The sequence below is a fragment of the Topomyia yanbarensis genome, chromosome 3 (genome assembly GCF_030247195.1).
Source record: "Topomyia yanbarensis strain Yona2022 chromosome 3, ASM3024719v1, whole genome shotgun sequence".
Taxonomy (NCBI): Eukaryota; Metazoa; Arthropoda; class Insecta; order Diptera; family Culicidae; genus Topomyia; species Topomyia yanbarensis.
The window spans coordinates 314,479,534-314,500,222 of NC_080672.1; the positions used below are offsets into that span (position 1 = coordinate 314,479,534).

General features: G+C 38.8%; 1 protein-coding gene across 1 annotated transcript; it reads left to right on the forward strand.

Annotated features, from left to right (window-relative positions):
- Positions 1-14,618: 14,618 nt before the first annotated feature.
- LOC131688059 (uncharacterized) lies at positions 14,619-18,977 on the forward strand. The gene has a single exon (XM_058972206.1). The coding sequence runs from the start codon at positions 14,619-14,621 to the stop codon at positions 18,975-18,977; it is 4,359 nt and encodes a 1,452-aa protein (XP_058828189.1).
- The last annotated feature ends 1,712 nt before the right edge of the window (positions 18,978-20,689 follow it).

Sequence of the window (20,689 nt, forward strand, 5' to 3'; positions counted from 1 at the left end):
ATAAAGATAGTTCTAAGACAAAAGTTATATATATAAAAATAAATAAATAATTATGTCAAATTCAATACATAATGTTGTGATGGTTATGTCTTTCCCTGATCCTTTCGCAGAGTTAAACAAGAAAATTAAGAAGTAATAGTGGAATATCTGTTTAATGATATAAACTCTTTTCAATGGGATTCTTGATTAGGGCTTACATACCTTTTTGTAATAAAAATGCCAAGAAAGTTTGAATTTACGTAAAGGCATAAAGCAATTATTTCATTGCCACAAACTTATAATATTTTGGTAGCACATTTTTCAGTGAAATAAACAAGCATAAGTTTATATAAATATATCGATAATTGGCGGAGTTATGGTTTTTTCCTCGAAACCCTTTTATATTTAAGAGGTTTGCGGTGATCACGATTGAAGACCAATAGAAATCCCAAAACTCAAAAAAATTCACTAGTATATGAGTACGAGGTACCTTAACGATTAGTTAAATAATTTTTTCCTGTATTCGAGAACGTTTTGCCTTTCTCATATAAAGAAAGGCTATGCAATCACTGTAAAAATCGACTTTTTAACCGAGGCCCGGAGTGTCATACACCATTCGATTCAGTTCGTCGAGATCGGCAAATGTCTGTGTGTGTGTATGTGTGTGTGTGTATGTGTGTGTGTGTCATTTAAACTCACACAATTTTCTCAGAGATGGCTGTACCGATTTTCGCAAACTTAGTTTCATCTGAAAGGTATAACGCTCCCATAAGCTGCTATTGAATTTTTAGTTGATCCGACTTCCGGTTCCGGAGTTACGGGTTGAAGAGTGCGGTCACACAGCAAATTCCCATATAAACTGGTACCACCATGATGTTCAAATGGTGTAAAACATATTAAAATTGATGTAACATTACTCTAGTTTGCGGGTCTGGATCACTAATGATCAATCAAAGCAGCTTTGACCACATTGGCCACCTATGACAGGTCATGACGCCCCCGGGGAACTCGCCAAGTTCCTAAGCTAATGTCACACCCATTCCCCAACGAATTCTCTACATATTTTTACAAACTTGATTTCAAATGAAAGATACAGTAATGCCATTGACTGCTGCTGAATTTCATTCGGTTCTGACTCTTGCTTCCGGAGTTACAGGGGTGTTAGTAAGGATACACTGGAATTTCCCATATAAATCGGTACAATCGTAATACCTCAGAGGCTAAAAACTATTGAAATTGTCACCAAATAACTTCTAATCGCAGATCTAGATCACTGATTGCCAATCAAACATTCTTTGAATATATTGCCTACTATCGACGATTCCGGAAGTCCGGAATTCCGGGCATATTCCACAATTAAAGTCAAATCGGTTCTTCGGTGATGACTGAACCGATTTTCTCAAAGTCAAGTCTCAAATGGAAGACAAAATATGCAGTTGAGTATTGCGTCGCCGCCCCCCTCACCTCCATCCTTCATCACTCCCCTCCCCTTGGACCACCCTCACGCCCGCATTTCCTGCATCCATCCCGTATACCGAAATAAGATGAAGGATTTCTGACGCATCCTCCACTCCCACTCTACTAACCCCCCATTCCCTCCACTTTCAAACCCATTCCACCAACCTTTCCAAATTATAATCACATGAAGATAACATTGAACTCATGCTTATTAAGCTAATTAAATATTATTCTTTTGCCTTTCTCATATAGAAAGGTTATGCAATTGCTTCAAAAACCGATTTTCTAACCGAGGCCCGGAGGGCCGAGTCTCATATTACATTTGACTCAGTTTGCCAGGATCGCAAAATATCTGTGTGTATGTATGTGTGTAAGTATGTATGTATGTATGTATGTATGTATGTATGTATGTATGTATGTATGTATGTATGTATGTATGTATGTATGTATGTATGTATGTATGTATGTATGTATGTATGTATGTATGTATGTATGTATGTATGTATGTATGTATGTATGTATGTATGTATGTATGTATGTATGTATGTATGTATGTATGTATGTATGTGTGTATGTATGTGTGTATGTATGTATGTATGTATGTATGTATGTATGTATGTATGTATGTATGTATGTATGTATGTATGTGTGTATGTGCGGATTTGTTAACAAAATGTCCACATCGGTTTCTCGGAGATGACTGAACCGATTTTTACAAACTAAGATTCAAATGAAAGGTATAATATTCCCATAGGTTGCTATTGAATTTCATTTTCAACCGACATCTTGTTCCGGATTACGAGTTGAAGAGTATGGTTACAAAACAAAATTTGTTGATTTGTCCACATCGGTTTCTCGGAATTTTCTGAACCGATTTTGACAAACTTGATTTTAAATGAAAGGTCCATCAGCTGCTTTTGAATTTTGTGTGGATACGAGTTCTGGTTCCTGAATTACAGGGTGATACGTACGATCACGCAGCAAATCCCGATTCTAACGAATTCTGCGATGAATGTAAAAAGGTGAATTTTTTTCCAAAATGTAAACACATTTGTTGAATTTGTAGATCTAGGTCACCAACAGTCATTCAAAGTCTCTTTGGCCACACTGGCCACCATCGACAGATCCGGAAGCATCCAAATTCAGAATAACGGTTATATTGGTTTCTCGAAAATGGCTAGACCGATTTGATCAACTTAGTCTCAAATGAAAGGTGTTGCGTCCCCGGAAACCGATATTAAATTCCATCTCCATCCGACTTCCGGTTCCGGAGTTACGGGTTGTGGAGTGCGATCACATAGAAAACTCCGATTCAAACCGATACCGCGATGAATGCAAAAAGGTGCTCTTATATATACTTACCAAGTGTAATAAGAATGAAAAACATTGCCATAATGTTATATTGTACGAACCAGCTACTAAATCATAGTTTGGAGAAATGAGAAAGGCACAATTGCACCTCTAGGTGGATTAAAACAGGTTTTTAGTATAAAAAATCGCTGTTTTAAGCTCTAAAAATTGTACTAATAAATTTTTATCCATAAAACAAAAAATTATGCATAAAAAAGGAATCGTTAAAGTACGAGAAAAATTAATTACGATCAGTTGAAAAAAATTAAGAACATTGATTGAGTAGTTTTATGGCAATCGTGATCACGGAAAAACCATTTTTAGTAAAACGACATTTCGAGATAATCGAGTTTAAAATTTCAAATTTCCACTGCTCTTGGTAGACGAAACGCGCTTGGAAGCGCTGTAACTTTCGATCTATTTCTCAGATCTTTATAAAAATTTAAGAAAATATTCTCAAGGAGTTGTACTTTCAAATAAAGTAATAAAAAATCGATTTCATGAAAAATGAAAAAGTAGCTAACCCCCTAATAAAAATATGCTTAGTTGCTAAATTAGACCATATCTTCTCACACACTGAGTTTTATTGGATTCTGAGATGATTATGACTTTCATTGGTTTAGTTTTCGATAAAAATACACTGAAGAAAAAAATTCAGTTTGGACAAAGAAAAGTTTTTTTCAATTAACTTTTTTTTTCTAAATGTGCCCAACTTGAATTTTTGACGGTAGGTAGGGAACATAGTAACCTATTTTAGAACAAAATTTCATCCAAATCAAAAATGGTTTTTTGTAAATCGACCTTAAATTTTTAAAATCGATTTTTTCAGTGTAGGAATCAATGAAGAATTTTTTCAATATATTTATTTAAAATTTTGACTAATTTTGTGAAAATCACTCTTACAATATTTTTTGTAGGATTTGACTATAGCCATTTGAAAAAAAATAGTAAAAAAAGGTTGACCCTTTTCAAAAGTCAGTCTAGATAATTTTTGGAAAAACAAAGTATGCAAAGTGGTTTTTTGTGACAAAGTCTTCATGTACAGAAAGTTTCATTAATATCTGATAGGGTGCAACTCTGAATAGGGTTTTGCGCGAAGTTCGTCATATTCAACTCTGTTCACTAAGAAGAAAAAAACTTCAGACCCTTCTTTAGCACAGAATGAAAAAAAAGTTTACATGAATGTTTCTATTTGTAATCTTATACCAAAAATTACAAAATTACAAAAATTGTGTTTATTTTGAACTCATCGGTTGTCGATTATCGCGACCAATTTTTCAAGCTACAGTTCAAACTATTACCATATCCCACCAAAGATTTAATCACAAACATGATAACCAAACGCCTGACCTACATTCCACTCGACGCTCGATTATTTTAACGACTGTCAACCCCCGGTTATCCGAGAACGCTCGTGCACATTCTGAAAACGTGCAAGAACGCAAAACATTTAGATTGACTGCATGTCCCTCTCGTACCATGTTCTTTCCCATGGAAGGGAACAAGCAGAATCCACCAGTTGTAGAATGACACTAAATACAACATATGGTTTAACAGTAAGCTAACGGTTTGCTGGCTGTACAAGATGTTGGAGAAAAAAAAAACAACAACACCCCACAATGGAACCCCTTGCATCGTAACACCGGATCGCACTCCGTCGATCAGGCTGATAATTCGAAGCAAATGAAGTTATAAAATATCTTTACAGCTTAAATAATTGTTTTCATCTCTCGCACGGCCTCCGGCGGAAAAAGCACGTGGCAAGACGCATTCGCCACCAAGCACGTCGTTTGCTGGCTGCTAAACTCCACATCAGTCCTGCGAAAGGGGGTCCCAGTGTTCCGGCTAATTGCATGACTTGGGTGAACCGGTGGTACCGTAGGATTGGAACTTTTCGATCGCCAGGGTGGCATTTGATGTATATTAATAGTTTAATGGTTTATTATTGTAATCATTAGCAGAGTGCATTTAGCGCCAGTAGTAAAATGTTAAACTATAAATTTCTGAAAAAATCTATAAAACTGTCAATGGCTTACAGATGTACTGCACAACGTTCTGGATCTGTTTTGAATGTTAGCTTATTCAAGCAATGCAATACTTTTGAACAGCAAATGGGAACGAAAACAAGCTCTGGTAGGATTTATGATGTGCTGAAGGGATTCAAGCTTGATACGCCAACAACGAATCTCGTACCTTACAGCCTGAGAAGCTGGAATCGAAATTCAAATTTGGGAGCGGGCAATCGATTACCTTGTACGCAGCTCATCTGGGTTCGATTTCCATGGAGTTAGAGATTTTTCTTCAAACCCGGTAAAGAGGCGAAAAACCCTAAGGTTAAAACTTCTACAGTGGAAACAAAAAAAGAAATTATATTCATATACAGTAGCATAAATGATCGCACTTGCCATCGTGACCGATACATTTGACAAAACATTTAATTAATCCATTATGCGCAACAGTATTTCAAACCCTTAATTTCAAGCCAATATTAAAACTTTCCAATTTAAATATTCTAACAATCAACAGCTAAATTGGTTACTTGGTAATCAATTCTAATAATTTTTTTCCACTGAACTAATGGAATAAAGTTATCAGAATTGATGAACAAACCAATTTAACAAAAAAACCGCATCTGCAGTCCGAAGTATTAACTTGTGCTTCTACGCTAAACCGAACACTGCAGTCTAGATCAAAGACGAAGAATACCAAACCATTTCGCGGAAAGCCAAACGCTACTTTCGCTTTCAGACATATCTCCTAACATTAGTTAAAGCCGGAACTAACTCTTTTCCTTTCCGATACTGCTTAACTAGTCGGGCAAATGACAACCAGGTCAAACGACCCTTTAGCAATCGACCGGTCAGCCGCGTCCCATCTGTTTTGTCCGCAAACGACAAAGCTTCACAATATGTACCGACTTATTCTAATTTATCGCGAAATGGATATCAGAGCTGCCCGAAGCCTAATGAACTAGCGAAACCCTAAACGGGGTCCCGCTTTTTGACAAGCTAGGCTTGGGTATTATTATTTTTTTTTTCGCATAAAAAACGTCAACCGCGTCACATGCGTTGTCCACCGTGAAGATTCCGGGGGAAAAAAAGAAAAGTACCAACTTTCACTAGCCGCTTTGGTGGATTACGTCTAGAGAAACATATTAAATTTCATCTTTTTTTTACGTATTGCTGTTCCCTTACTTGGTTCACCGTTTTGCAACAAATATATGTAGGTACCCCGGTAGGATCCGATGGCGTAGGTCCGTCCGTCCCTTGATTGCTGATGGCCGCCTGTGTTTCATAAGAGCAACGAGAGCGGTCTCCGTGTTAGATGTTTTCTGTAGTTGCAGGTAACCAGCAATTTGAGGCATCTTGATTTACCTTGGGCTATATTGCTTTCGATTTACTCACTATTTATTTGTTGTTAGTTTCTTACATTACATGACGGCGCGACACCGCTTTTATGTGCATGGGGAAAACCGAGCGATAGCGATTTGGGGGTAAGCGTTATGAACATGACGAATGTAGAACAGAAAGGGTTGGTGGGATGTATGTGCATGGTTGTTGGAATTTGGATCTGTTTGAGTAACGAAATTAAAATCCTTTTCGTCCGATTAATCTCTATGGAGTCCTGACATGCAAAAAGATAAATTGTTATGACTCAAATGCTGAAACCGAACACGCCTTCTGCAACATGAGGTGAACTGAAAAAGCTAAATTAACCTTGTTGAATTTTGCGGTGCGTTGCGTTGTGACAATTATTTTGGCGGGTTGCACACTGACTTAATCATGTATGACTGCTGATTATCTAATAAGAGTTGCTTAGGAAATGGTAAGTAGGAATTCATACCAATCCGACCCATATTAAAACCTCAACAGCATGATAGCCATCATTGCCGGCCGCCCTCATCTTCATCGTTCACGGGGAAGTCTAAAGGATAAGGTAGACGGGAAGTGTTGATGCTGCACCTACTTAACGGAAGGACGACGATTCATCAGACTCTTCCATAGGTGTCGCGGAGTTGGTAGTTTGGAAGGGTATAAGGCCTAGGATTCGCTCCAAGCAAGCTATGCGACCTGTAAAGCATATTTTATTAGGTAGTTGTTTAGTTAGTCTTCGAGTACACGATTACTGGAAAAAAAATCTTGTTTAGTTTTTAGTTCTTTTTAAACTCTGGGCAGCCAGCTACCGAGAGTATTCTCCCTAGTAACAATTGAGGTTTTATCGTAATTTTATATCCGCTGATTAAACTTTGATTGCACTTGTAGCGTGCTATAAAACTTCGATTGTTACTTGGGATGTGTTCTCTAAACAAAAGCAATTTGAACTCCACAGAGCCAACCGTGGGAGTATTGCCTAGAAAAGCTGATCTTATCTGCGTAATGGGCCGGATCTCTATTTATTGCAACAGTATTTAGACAGATTTTGCTTGTTTTTTTGTGTTGAAAACTACCGAGTGATAACACATTATACAGGCAAAGATAGCGCGAGATATTATAAATCAAGGAAAGTATTTCTTAATTCCTATATCGGTTTGTTTATGGAATACAAGTATACGAGCGATAATAACGGCTTGTTAACAATAACGGAGCTTGAAAATAGGTTCATAAAAACAGACGCGGCGAATTTCCAGTACGTATTGACCCGTGATCATCGATACTAGTCAGATTAGTCTTATTGGGACTAATTTCCGATCAACCATTTATTTTTACGGCAATGTTTTCTCGTCTGTTCCTCTCATTCTGCAACTATCGGCAGAAGGCTAATAGCACCCAATCGTCGCCGGTCTAAGGACCAAATGTAATCAATAGACTCGCGTGGAGGCATACCCGATCAGAACGACATAACAGAAACCTATCAAATTTATATCTCATGTTGATATTTATTACTCACTGTGTTATTTTTGTGATATCACAATCAGCAAGGCAAGCAAACTTATATCAAGATTATATCTTCTGGTGATATCATTGAACTGCTAATGTGATTTTAATGTATGCATATAACGATGATGTTGTAATATATTACATATTCTTTCACAATTATCATTGAACGCTAACTGTAAACTGTAAAGCGGACAAATGCCCAGTTGGTTAAAGCCCCAATAAACAAATCAATCAATCAACTGTGAATGATTGTTGTATTACACAAATAACTGTCTATTTGCCAATACGCTGAAGCCTCTTTTTATGTGTATTTTTTCAACTTTTTTAAACAAATGTTCGAAGTTTTTATTGATTTCCTTATATTTGCGTTTTCCAAATGGATATTCAAAGTTCCACGATTTTGAGAATAGATAAATTTTAGATGCAAGTGGTCGGAAAACTTGAAAGTAAGGTGTTTAACTTACTTGGTTGCATTTCGATTAAGGGATCACCTATTTTCTGAGACACTAGTCTGACACGCCATTTCGAATATTTGGCATATGATTTCAATGTTGTAGCCTCTATTCAAAAAGTTTTGGAATCGTAAAGTTATCAACAAGCTATTCTAAAGATTAAAATTTTCATATAAAACTTATTTTAAAGAAGATGCAGGAAGTATCAAGCACTCCAGATTAAATAAAGAAACGCGGATTCAAATAAAAAAGCTATTTAAACTATTTGTTATGGTTTAGTCAAATGATTATATAAATAACTTTCTTTTAATTAATTGTGCATATTGCGAAAACGAATTTTCAGAACTTAAAAACTGTTTGATATATACTGATTTCCACAATACCGTTATGAATTTTGAGGATCTTCGAGGATCTTCAGTCCGATTTCTCCAATTTATGCGGGTTTTTCATAAACAACTGAAACTTGTCCAGTTTGTGGGTATCTGATTTTGTGCGTTCTCCGAATTACCAAAGCATTGTATTTTTTTTATTTAAACCCCCGCATAAAAATAGTTGCGTTTGAGATTGTTGTATCTTTTCATTCCACCTAAGACAGTTTGACATTTACAATGAACTGACAATTACTTTGAATGCGCATATGTGCTAATTTTTCCGTCGTATTCGATGGTTCGTTTAAAAAAAACATCGGAAACTTGATTAATTTTGCAGAAAGTTAGAAAAAGAAATAATGCGACCTGTTCAAATTGTTGAAAGATTAATATTTGTGAGTACGCTGCATAAAGCTATCAATATTTCAAAAAGGCCTAGAAATCTCTGAATATATACATATCCCTGCTGGTATTGTTATTTGCTGTTACAATTTAAATTTGTGTTTTAGATAGTGCTTGAAATAGCTAAAAACTTTAATGTAAAAATATTGAATAATTTCCTCCTCAAAACTAAATAAAATTTAGAAAAGAAAATGTATTTTTGAAAACATGAAATATTCCAAAATTTGACACTCAGGAGAATCCTCAACAATTTCTCGAATTTTATGATTATCTTTTATAATATTCGCAGTTGATAGATTGAACTATTGTAAAAAAATGTATTTCTGCGAATTTATTAGATGTGAGATAATTGTACTGGCTTGCTTAATCTTCCCCACATTAAAATGCCAATAACAAAACCCCGAACGCGACTTTACTTGAAATCTCAAAATGTAAGCCTCAAAACTTTGGTATTTGTTTTTTTGAATCTATTCGGAATCATAAGTAACATTTGTCGTATTCTCCGTAAAATAATGTAGGTAAATTATCCGCTAAATGTTACCATATCGCATAGATATTATTTTTAAAATCGTGTGAATCATGTTAACGTACAAGAGAAGCACCGAAGCGCACTATTTCGAATCTAAAAATAGCCCCACTTTCCTAATCTGAAGACATTATAAAGCTATTTAGTCTATCGTAATATAGGCAGCTGTAGTAGTGAGCAAAACTATATGAAAACAAATCGTATTATACAAGGAAAACAAACAGTCCTTTGGCTTTGGCAAAGTTCAATGTGTGCGTTTTGGAAACATCTTCTGCATCTATAATCGTTTTGCCCTTGACGAATGCGTAGAATATTATGCTAACATAAACATCGGTCGAAAGCAACGTCGTTGGTTCATGCAGGAAACATCCCCATAAAACTCAGAATACCCAGGTTCAAATCGCTATATCCCAAATAACAATCAGTGTCATATATTCATAATAACAATCTGCCAGCATGTATGCAATCATTTGACAAAACTATAAAAAGTTTTTGCTACATGAAGCTTTTTGCTTCCAAACGAAAAACGCCTTAATGTATGCTATATTTTTCTATTCTATTCTATTTTTAGACCTGCACGCTAAATTCGTTGATACTACACAATAGGTAATAAAAGCTATATTGGCCGTGGGGGAACCTAACAAAATTTGTTATAATTCTGATAGAAGCCTATCACAGGTTGTTATATTTTTGATATATACTAGAAGAATTTCTGTTATGTTTTCTGTTATTTTACCAACTAACGAGACCAAAGTTATAACACAACTTGTTATCGTAACAAAGTAACTCAGTCTGTAATAATTTTGTTATTTCTTTCTGATCGGGTCAGGATATATGGTACACAAATTAGGGTTATCTCGTACAACAGCGCAAAGAGCCAGGAAACGAGCATCAATGTCAACGTACAAGGTTACAGTGACACCCAATCAATAGGGGAGAGAGGGTAACAGTGGATCAGCAGGAACCATGAAACATTCTCAATAAAAATATATGTTGAAAAAAGTTCTGATCTGTATCTTGCAACAGAATACATTCCATTAGCGTGGCCGGAAATAATTGTTAAATACATTCCCAAAGGTGATCGCTAGGGCATCGCAAATTTTTTTTTTTTTAATTCTCAAAGGCCTCCACGGTTTGTATAATAGAACAAAATTATGACAAAAAATAAGCATCGCTGAATTGTTCATTATTGGATGAAAGAAACTTTTACCTTTAATTTAAAACTAATTCGGAAATAATCCACCGAGGGATCCAGAACATTTTTTTTTTTTAGTTCAAATCCAAATATCATGATTTATGAAACATACTATATTAGGCTGTCCCAAAAAAAAAATCGATGTGCGAATAGTCGTGGTTCTCAACCCTATAATGAAAGATAAGCATATTTTAAGCACTTTTGTATAACAAATCAAGTTTCTAAAAGAGTCATCTAGAGGTTCCACAAATGCGATTTATGAAAAATGGCCATTTTTGAGTAAAATTGTCGTATAAAAGCGGTTTTCGTAATTTTTTGGAAGTCCGATTATTTTTTAAATATTTTTTTTATTTTTCTGTGGACCTTGGAGAATAAATTCCATTTAAAAGTTTTTCACAAAAAAGTGCTTATATCAATGATAGAACAAAACGATCAATGATCAATGATTAAACAAAGCGAAAACAATATTTTTAGTCAATTATGAATAAAATCCTCACAAATCAATTTTTTTTTTTCATTAAACCAAAGGCATCTATTAGAAAGTACAATTTATTACAAAAGTTTTCGTGAATAAATATTGTGAAAATTCAGTCGGGAGGCTGAGATATAGCGTTTTTAGCAAATGCTTTCAAACCATGAAACTTTGTCACATTTTTTTTTTAATTGATCAATATCTCAACCTTAACTTGACCAGTGTAGGCATTTTGGGTGTCAAATAAAAAGGATTTCTCTCTATCTTACAATTTTTTCATATGTGGAATTTACCATCTTATTCTAAGGTTATTGAGAAATTTATGGAATTGTGCCTGATCAAAAACTTTTTCGAATAAGAAGTGATAACTTTAATGACCAGTACCAGTATAACGTTCACGATTGATTAGATTTATTTATTAATGTAAATGTATGATAAGTCTTGTAATAAAACACTTATATATAATTTTAAGAACGTGTCCACTGGAAAACAGACAGAGAAATAATGATCGGAACGGTGAGAATGAAGAAACTTCAGCTCTAGTATTTCGATAGAGGGTCGCCTTGGGGAGATCTGATTTTCCCAGCATTTGTTGTTCTTTTCTTGCACTTTAATTTGTTTATAAAGTGGTTTGCCCGTTTTTACCCGTTTAAAAGATGTCGCCATTAGAAAAATAGTTATTTTCAACCAAAAAACATGAATATCTCCACACATACTAGCGATAGCAAGTTTCCGTCTTCGACAAAGTAATGCAGTTTAATAGTCCAAATAATGTTCTAGAACATTTATATACTGGAAAAAATCTAGAAGAAAACTTATGAGGAAAAAGCTGTTTTTAAGTGGCCTTTAACCAATAATGCCCCATATTTCTAAAAACTCAAAAAATAGAGAGTTGAAGTCTTCAAGTAAAATGTTTGTAACGAGTTTCTCTACAACTTGGCTGAAAGAAGTATTTGTCTATCTGAATCATCGATGAAAAAAAATTTCGTAACTCACTATTAGGGGGATTAGTCATCAATCCGATAAGTCAGAAAGAAGGGGAGTTCTACTCCAAGAAACTTTCTTGAAGACACCATTATGCTAAAGTCAACCGTTTTGACGCAATCTTAAAAAAAACCCTGTTTTGCTCTTTGGGACCACTGTGCGTTCCGGTCATTCTTTCTCTTTCTGTGTTCCAGTGGACACGTTCCTAAAAACCCCTGAAAAAGGAAAAAAAAACAAAGACTCACGTCAAAACAGGTAATATATACTCAAATTGAAACCATTTTATATGTTATTGAATACATGTGGCATGATTGATTATTTTGGCCCCTTCTTCTTATGGCGATAGTTCGCCAAATTGAATTGAAAAAATAAAAATGTTCGTCGGCCCTCGGTGGATTATTTTCAAACAAGTCCTAAATTAAAGGTAAAAAGATCTGCTATCGAATAGCGAAAGATTCAGCGATGCTTATTTTTTTTTGTAATAAGGTCATTTTATATAAACACCGTGCCTCCCTCTCACATTGTGACAAATATCAAAGTAAACTCAGATACCAAATTTCACATCATTTGGACAATTCTAGGCTCCCGCCCACCTGGCTTAAAATTTTTGAAATTAATAATATGGGTTGACTGCATCTACAAACCTTTGCCATAACACTATACTAGCACTCAGCCATCAACCTTATCACAATCGATTTTGGTTGATAAGGCGAGGGAAATTATAAACGATCATGATAACCGATTCAATACATGCGCAGTAGTCAAGTCGGCCTACGGTAGCTAGTAAAGGCACTATAATGTTAGCTAGGTATCAGTAGCGGTAGTCGTTTCCCCAAGTTCAGTATTAAAACTAAACTCAGGCGTTTTGTAAGCAAGATAGATTTAAATTTTTTGGATAATATATAGAAATAGAGCATGAGATCAATAAAGGTTGGTTGTTCGTCAAACCGTAATGAAATTTCGTTTCTGTGAACCGGAAGAGGAAGTCGGTCATTCGGAACCTGCGGACGATACCAACGGAGATTCAACTTAATACGTCTTGATCCGTCGAACCGATCCCCACATAAAATGGTGCCGTGACCAGGATTGTGGATCAAGCGAAATATACAATTATCGGAGAAGGAATTTAACGAAAATTCTGATCCCGTGAGATCTAATTACATGATACATTGGGTATGGAGCTAGAATAATTACTTAGCAAAAATCGCCATGGTCGCGGTTTCTTCATTGTTCAATTGGCGTGGGAACGCCATCGCGGATCTTTTCATCTATCTATATTCAAGCATTACAACGCCTATTTAGACAGGCACTCGGGTGAGTACCTGTCCAATAAACTTTATCATCATATTGTGGTGCTCCTGGGTCTTTTCTTTCCTATTGAATCTAAGACAACGCAACGAAACTACAGTCACTGGCGTACTAATCCTCCGGAAACCCTCGATGATTACGGCCACGGAGATCAAAAGCGAGATCAACGAAATTCGTAATTCAACTGCCGGAGTTCAGGGAATCGCAAGAACGTCAAAATATTTCAAGGCCTGTCTCAAACAGGTACTAGGTGAGTACCTGTCCAGTTAATCTATCGGTTGCTAGTGGGTGCTTCCTGTGTCTTTCGGTTCCAGATTTAACTTGCTTTCTTGGACCACTGAAAATTCTATATGGCGGACAAAAAATTGAAAGAGAAACTACGCAAACGGGAACAGCTATTTGCATCAGTGAACCGTCACGCGACGTTTCTGACTGAGTACAATGGCGGAGTGTTGAACGAGGTGAAACTCAGGTTGGACAAGCTAAATAAAAAATGGGAGGCATATGAAGAGCTACAGGATGTGATTGAGTCACTAGACGAGACTGCAGAGAAGGAAGAGGACAATGCCAGTGCTAGGACAGCTTTCGAGAAACTGTTTTTCGAGACAAGCGCCGGGCTTCAGGAACTTTAGGAACCGTCCGCGAGCGCCCCTGTTGATCTTGATTTTTCGATAGCAAGAGCAACAGCTGGATTAAACGCTGGAATTAGGCTTCCCCAGATCGTCCTACCTGAATTCGATGGGGACTACAACAATTGGTTGACTTTCAGGGATACATTTGTGGCCCTCATTCACGAGGCAGATGGGCTAAGTGCAGTTCAGAAATTTCATTATTTGCGATCGGCCCTGAAAGGTGAGGCGTTAAAGCTGATCGAAACTATAACCTTGACAGCCAACAGCTACGAAATTGCTTGGGAAACAGTAAGGAAACGGTATTCGAATGATTATTTATTAAAAAAAAGGCACATGCAAGCACTTTTGGATTACCCTAAAATAAAGAGAGAATCTTCCGCATCAATCCTAGGAATTGTCGATGAGTTCGAGCAACGGACAAAAATTTTAAAGCAGCTTGGTGAGGAGACTGATCATTGGGGAGCATTATTAGTTCATTTAATGTGTTCAAAGCTCGATGATGCTTCGTTGAAGTCTTGGGAGGATTGTGCTGTTGAATTTGATAACCCGCGGTACGATCAACTCGTTGATTTTCTCCAAAAACGATCTAGAGTACTGGAAGCAGTTCAGGTTGACATGAAAAATGCTCACGCCATAGCGGTTGGTCCAATGGATAAGCGTACGATGCCATATAGATCTACGTCACATTCAGCCACGGATCCAATTCAGTACCGCTGCCATTGCTGTGGTGATATGTACTCACTGGTTCGATGCCCTACATTCCAGCAAATGTCGGTTGAAGAGAGATTAAGAATGGTCAACACAAAACGATTATGCAGCAACTGTTTCCGCTCTGAACATTGGGTGAGAAATTGTTCATCAACCTACACATGCAGAACCTGCGGAAAGAAGCATCACACCATGATTCATCCTGGATTCACTGCAGCAGGCAGCGTTGCACATGCGGTAACCTTTGAAGAAGGATCACTTAACTCTGGAAGGCACAATGGCGAAGAGGATGATGCAGTTGTAGTAAATTCGTCAAGCGTCAGTCGTTCTCCAAAGAACACTCAAGTGTTGTTGTCGACGGTAATAGTAGCGATACCTGATCCCACAGGAAAACCGGTACTCGTTAGAGCTCTTCTCGACAGTAGATCACAGATCAACATTTGTAGTGAGAGATTATGCCAAATTCTTAAGATGAAGCGTAGGGTGATAAACGTTCCTATATCGGGTGTTGGACAATCTGTTGCACAGGCAAGGTACTCTGTTAATGCTGTAGTCACTTCCCGAGTTTCCAACTACTCGCGATCCATGAGTTTTGTGGTTCTTCCATCTGTAACGAGAAATTTACCAATAACAAACGTCGAAACAAATAATTGGAATATTTCCGGAAAGCTGCAACTTGCCGACCCAACGTTTCACAAGTCTGGTAGAATAGATATGCTACTTGGGGCTGAATGGTTTTACGAGTTTCTTGTAACAAGTGAAAGGGCCAAAATTGAACTTGGACCCAACTTACCAATTTTAATTAACACGGTTTTTGGATGGATTGTTTCGGGCAGAGCAACAGCAGGAGGAGAAAACACAGTACTGTGTCACGTATTATCTGAGGAGAACACGTTGGAATTGCTAGAAAAATTTTGGCAAGTAGAAGACCTATCAGATCAACCAGCGTGGACAAAAGAGGAAACAGATAGCGATGAATATTTCATACGAACCTTTGCGCGTTCATCCGAAGGACGCTATGTAGTCAAATTGCCAAAACGAGTAAATTTCGAGAACATGTTGGGAGACACTGCATTTTTGGCATTCAACCGGTTTCAACATTTGGAAAGGCGCCTTTCACGGGACGCCAAATTAAAGGAACAGTATGTAAATTTCATGCAGGAATATTTGGAATTGGGTCACATGAGAAAGGTCGCGGAAATTAATTCGGTTTCTGAGCTGAACGAAAGGCAGATAGAAGGATGCTTTTTGCCACATCATCCGGTTATTAAAGATTCGAGCACTACCACAAAGGTTCGGGTGGTGTTTGATGGATCAGCAAGGACCTCATCGGGATATTCGTTAAATGATGCTTTGGCTAAGGGTCCAGTTATACAGGAGGAGCTCCTTACACTGCTGATTCGGTTTCGAAATCATCAGGTTGGACTAGTGGCTGACGTCGAAAAGATGTATCGACAGGTGGTGGTTCATCCAGAGGATACGAAATATCAGCGAATATTCTGGAGATTCGCCCCGAATGAACCTGTAGGAATTTACGAGCTGCAAACAGTAACGTATGGGCTTACACCATCCTCATTTCTCGCCACACGCGCATTGCAGCAGCTAGCAGAGGATGAAAAGCAAGATTATCCATTGGAAGGAGACATTGTAAAAAAGGACTTTTATGTTGATGACTATATCGGTGGTGAATCTAACGTTCAAAGGGCGATTCAAGTGAGGAAGGAATTGGAACAAATTATGGACAAGGGAGGTTTTAAACTTCGCAAATGGTGCTCAAACGCTCCTGAAGTACTTGCTGACATTCCTGCTTGTGATCTCGGAACCCAGCTGACAATCGATTTTAAACTGGAGTCCGGCGAACATGTCAAGACACTGGGAATTACTTGGGAACCAGCAACGGACAAACTCAGGTTCAACTTCTCCACGTCAAACAGTCAAGCATCTTGGTCTAAACGCAAAATTCTCTCAGCCATCGCTAGCCTATTCGACCCCCTGGGAATAGCGGCACCGGCGAAAATATTCATGCAAGAGTTAGCCATGCTTCAAGTAAAGTGGGATGAGCCCCTCCCACAACATATCGAAAGGCAATGGAACGAATTTTACTGCAAGCTTAATTTGTTGGGGAAATTGCAAGTACCACGATACGCCTTCGTTGAGGAAACGATGAAAAGCGAAATTCATGTTTTTTCGGATGCTTCAGAAAAGGCTTATGGAGCATGTTTATATATTAAAAGTGAAAACCTTAATAAGGAAGTAGGGGTGAGGTTGATTGCAGCCAAATCGCGGGTCGCACCTCTCAAGCGATTGACCCTACCCAGATTGGAACTTTGTGCCGCCCGAGAAGCAGCAAAATTGTATGCGAAAGTTACTAGGGCTCTTGAAATGACCACAACTAGCGCTTTTTTTTGGTCTGATTCTACAATCGTACTCCAGTGGATACAATCCCCGCCAAATACATGGAAAACCTTTGTTGGAAATCGGGTGTCTGAAATTCAAACATTCACTTTCGGACACAACTGGAATCACGTGGCGGGAAAGGACAATCCAGCTGATCTTGTTTCAAGAGGGATGAACGCAGAGCTGTTTTTAAAAAGCGACCTGTGGCAGCGAGGACCGGAGTGGATTAGTAAAACAACAGAAGAATGGCCAACATATGATGGAATCAGTGACCGTCGAATTCCACATGAAATGCTAGAAGCCAGACAGCAGGTGCTAGCTCTGTCGGCTATACCAGATATCAACCCGCTATTTTCACGATTTTCCAGTTTGCAAAAATTACTAAGAACCGTTGCATACTGTATTCGCTTTGCACGAAATTGTCGTTCGCGGACCAGTCGTATAACTAATGACTACCTAACCGTTGATGAGCTTAGGTCTAGTAAATTAGCTCTTACAAGATTGGTACAGCAAGAGCAGTTTCTCGAGGACATCAAAGAACTGCGCGCCTCACGTTTCGTTTCTTGTAAGTCTGCCATCCGCTTGCTAAAATCGTATCTTGATGAAGATGGCATCTTAAGAGTGGGCGGACGGTTGCATAATTCTGGCGAGTCGTACCAAACTAAACACCCATCAATCATTCCGAAGTCACACCCTTTCACCAAACTAATAATTGAACACTATCATCGGTTGAGCATCCACGGTGGTCGCCGGTTGACTTTGTCTCTCGTGCGACAGGAATTCTGGCCACTTCATGGAAAAAGAGCAATAAATTCAGTCCTAAGAATTTGCCATCGATGCTGCCGAGCCAACCCTATTCCGGTGCGACAACCTTTTGGACAACTGCCATCTGCCCGGGTTTCCCCTAGTCGACCATTTTCTATTACTGGAGTGGACTATTGTGGTCCTGTTTATCTGAAGCCTCTACATAGGAAGGCTGCTCCTGGAAAGGCATACATCGCTGTTTTTGTTTGCTTCAGCACAAAAGCAGTGCATTTAGAGCTTGCCACTGATCTGTCAACTCCTTATTTTCTTTCCGCCCTCCGTCGGTTTGTGGGCCATCATGGATTGCCTGCGGAAATGCACTCAGATAATGGCAAGAATTTCGCTGGAGCGAAAAACGAGTTGTACGATCTGCATCGCATTCTTAACAGTCCTGCCAGTCAAAAGCAAATTGCCACCGAATGCGCGGCGCAAGGAATTAAATGGTTCTTTATACCCCCGAAGGCTCCTAATTTTGGCGGACTTTGGGAGTCTGCTGTTCGCTGCACTAAATCTGCAATAAAAAGAGAACTTGGAATTCATCGATTATCTTCAGAGGATATGCAAACACTTCTTGTGCAGATAGCCGCTGCAATGAACTCGCGGCCATTAACTCCACTCACTGACGATCCTGACTACATAAACGTACTCACTCCAGCGCACTTTTTGATTGGCACAAGCATGAAAATGCTACCAGAAGTGGATTTGAGGAACGTCAACATGAATCGATTGGACCACTATAAACAAACGCAGTACATTTTCCAAAGGTATTGGCAGAGATGGCGTAAGGAATATCTAGCCGAATTACAAGCATCCGATCGAAGACATCGAGCCACTGTGATAAAACCTGGTTCTGTAGTAATCCTTTGCGATGAGTATTCGCCACCTGTTCAGTGGCACCTTGCTAGAATCATTGATGTGCATCCAGGCCCCGATGGAGTTGTTCGAGTGGTTACTTTGCGGACCTCAACTGGAACTTATACCCGACCAGTATCAAAAATTTGCTTATTACCGGAGGATCAACGCGCTGAAACGTCGCAGTCGGACAACTGTTCCACTTCTGCATAACGATGCGATTTCATAAATCATATTATTACAAGCCCTGATTGGACAGGCTCAGAAGGTGAGTACCTGTCCAACAAATGTACATTAACTTTCAGCTCTACCCGAATCTCTTTGATTTTTTATATGTACCTCTATACGATGGGAGCGGAACGAAAACAACCTGGTAAACAACCAAATGTAGATTACAACCCTTCTGCACCACTGGATTTTCGCACAAATGTACTCATCACGATGCTTACCTGGATTTTGCTGCGACTTTCGTCTCTCTAGTATGACATTTCATTTGTTGTGTATTGTTTTGTTGAAACGTGATTTCAAGGGGGCCGGCTATGACTGCATCTACAAACTTTTGCCATAACACTATACTAGCACTCAGCCATCAACCTTATCACAATCGATTTTGGTTGATAAGGCGAGGGAAATTATAAACGATCATGATAACCGATTCCCGTGGTGGTGGAGGAACGCTACGTGGGAAGCTGAGCTGCAAGCAACCGGGCGGGTCATAGGTGGTGGATAATGCTTAATCGCGATAGCAACTAGTTGTGATTCGCGACCCGAACCAGCAGCGGGGGCTGACTGCGGGTGTGGTAGGACGAGGTAGTGGGCCCTATACGTTCTAGGCCTAAATACCACATGCCCTAAAGCAGCCCTGACAAGGCGAGCCAGCGCCGCCTTTAAATAAGCGCTTAGCCCAAATCCCTCTCCTCCCGTTATCCTTCCTTCCTTCCTTCCTTCTGCGGCTGTTCGCCCATCTAAATATGGAAGCTGTTCTTCAATGTCAGCTTCTTTCACCGAACAGCCTAGATAAGCCGTGTAGTGTCGGTAGTGGTTGTTTCAACCGGCTAAGAATTACACTACGGACTACCTGTTTCAGTGGTAAAAATCTACCAAACAGGGAACCCCAATTCCACAGTGTCATGCGACCCGTGCTATGGGTAAAATTGTTGAGGGGGTTTAAAACATTCTCAATGGCGAACGGAGCCTGGGAAGAGTCGGGCGAACTCCCCAGTATGCTGCATTACGCAGCGGAACGTTCACTCTACACAACGATTTTTTTCACCGATGATCCACTTAATTTTGCCGAATTTTTGTTGGCTGGGGGTTTGCTGAGACTCTCGGCTGATGGTAGTTCGGTGAAGTTTTGTTGAGTTTCGATTATCAAATTTCGATGTGTACAGATGAACCTGCCCAGAGGCCGTGTGGTATCCGGCCTAGAATTGAGCCACTGGAGTCCTGCTGCCATGTCGTAGGAGGCGACTGAAAGTAGGAGACCCTAAGTCAAGGTGTAGTTCCGTGCCGAGGACTTAATGACTGGAGGGTCTAAAATATGCCAGTCGCGCACGGAGCATTTTGGGTTTTGCCCTTACTGTGTTATGCGAATCTCTGACACAGTGGACCATTATTTTCTTCGCAAATCGTGGGAATCAAATGATCATGTCCCATTTAAACCTGATATGGCTCGCTAAATGCGTTAACATCCCAACTCGCTTGGTGTTCTCTAGTTGTTGTGCAATTTGTGTTGGAGATGAAATGTACAGTTCTCTAATCAACAATGGTTAGAATAGCACAAGTCAATCTCCAACATAAACGTACAGCAACTATGAATTTATCTCGACTCATGCAGGAAGGTAAAGCTTCCATAGCATTGGTTCAAGAACCGTATTTCCATAAAGGAAACTTCTATTTTGGAAAGTTACTTAACGCTGCCTTCA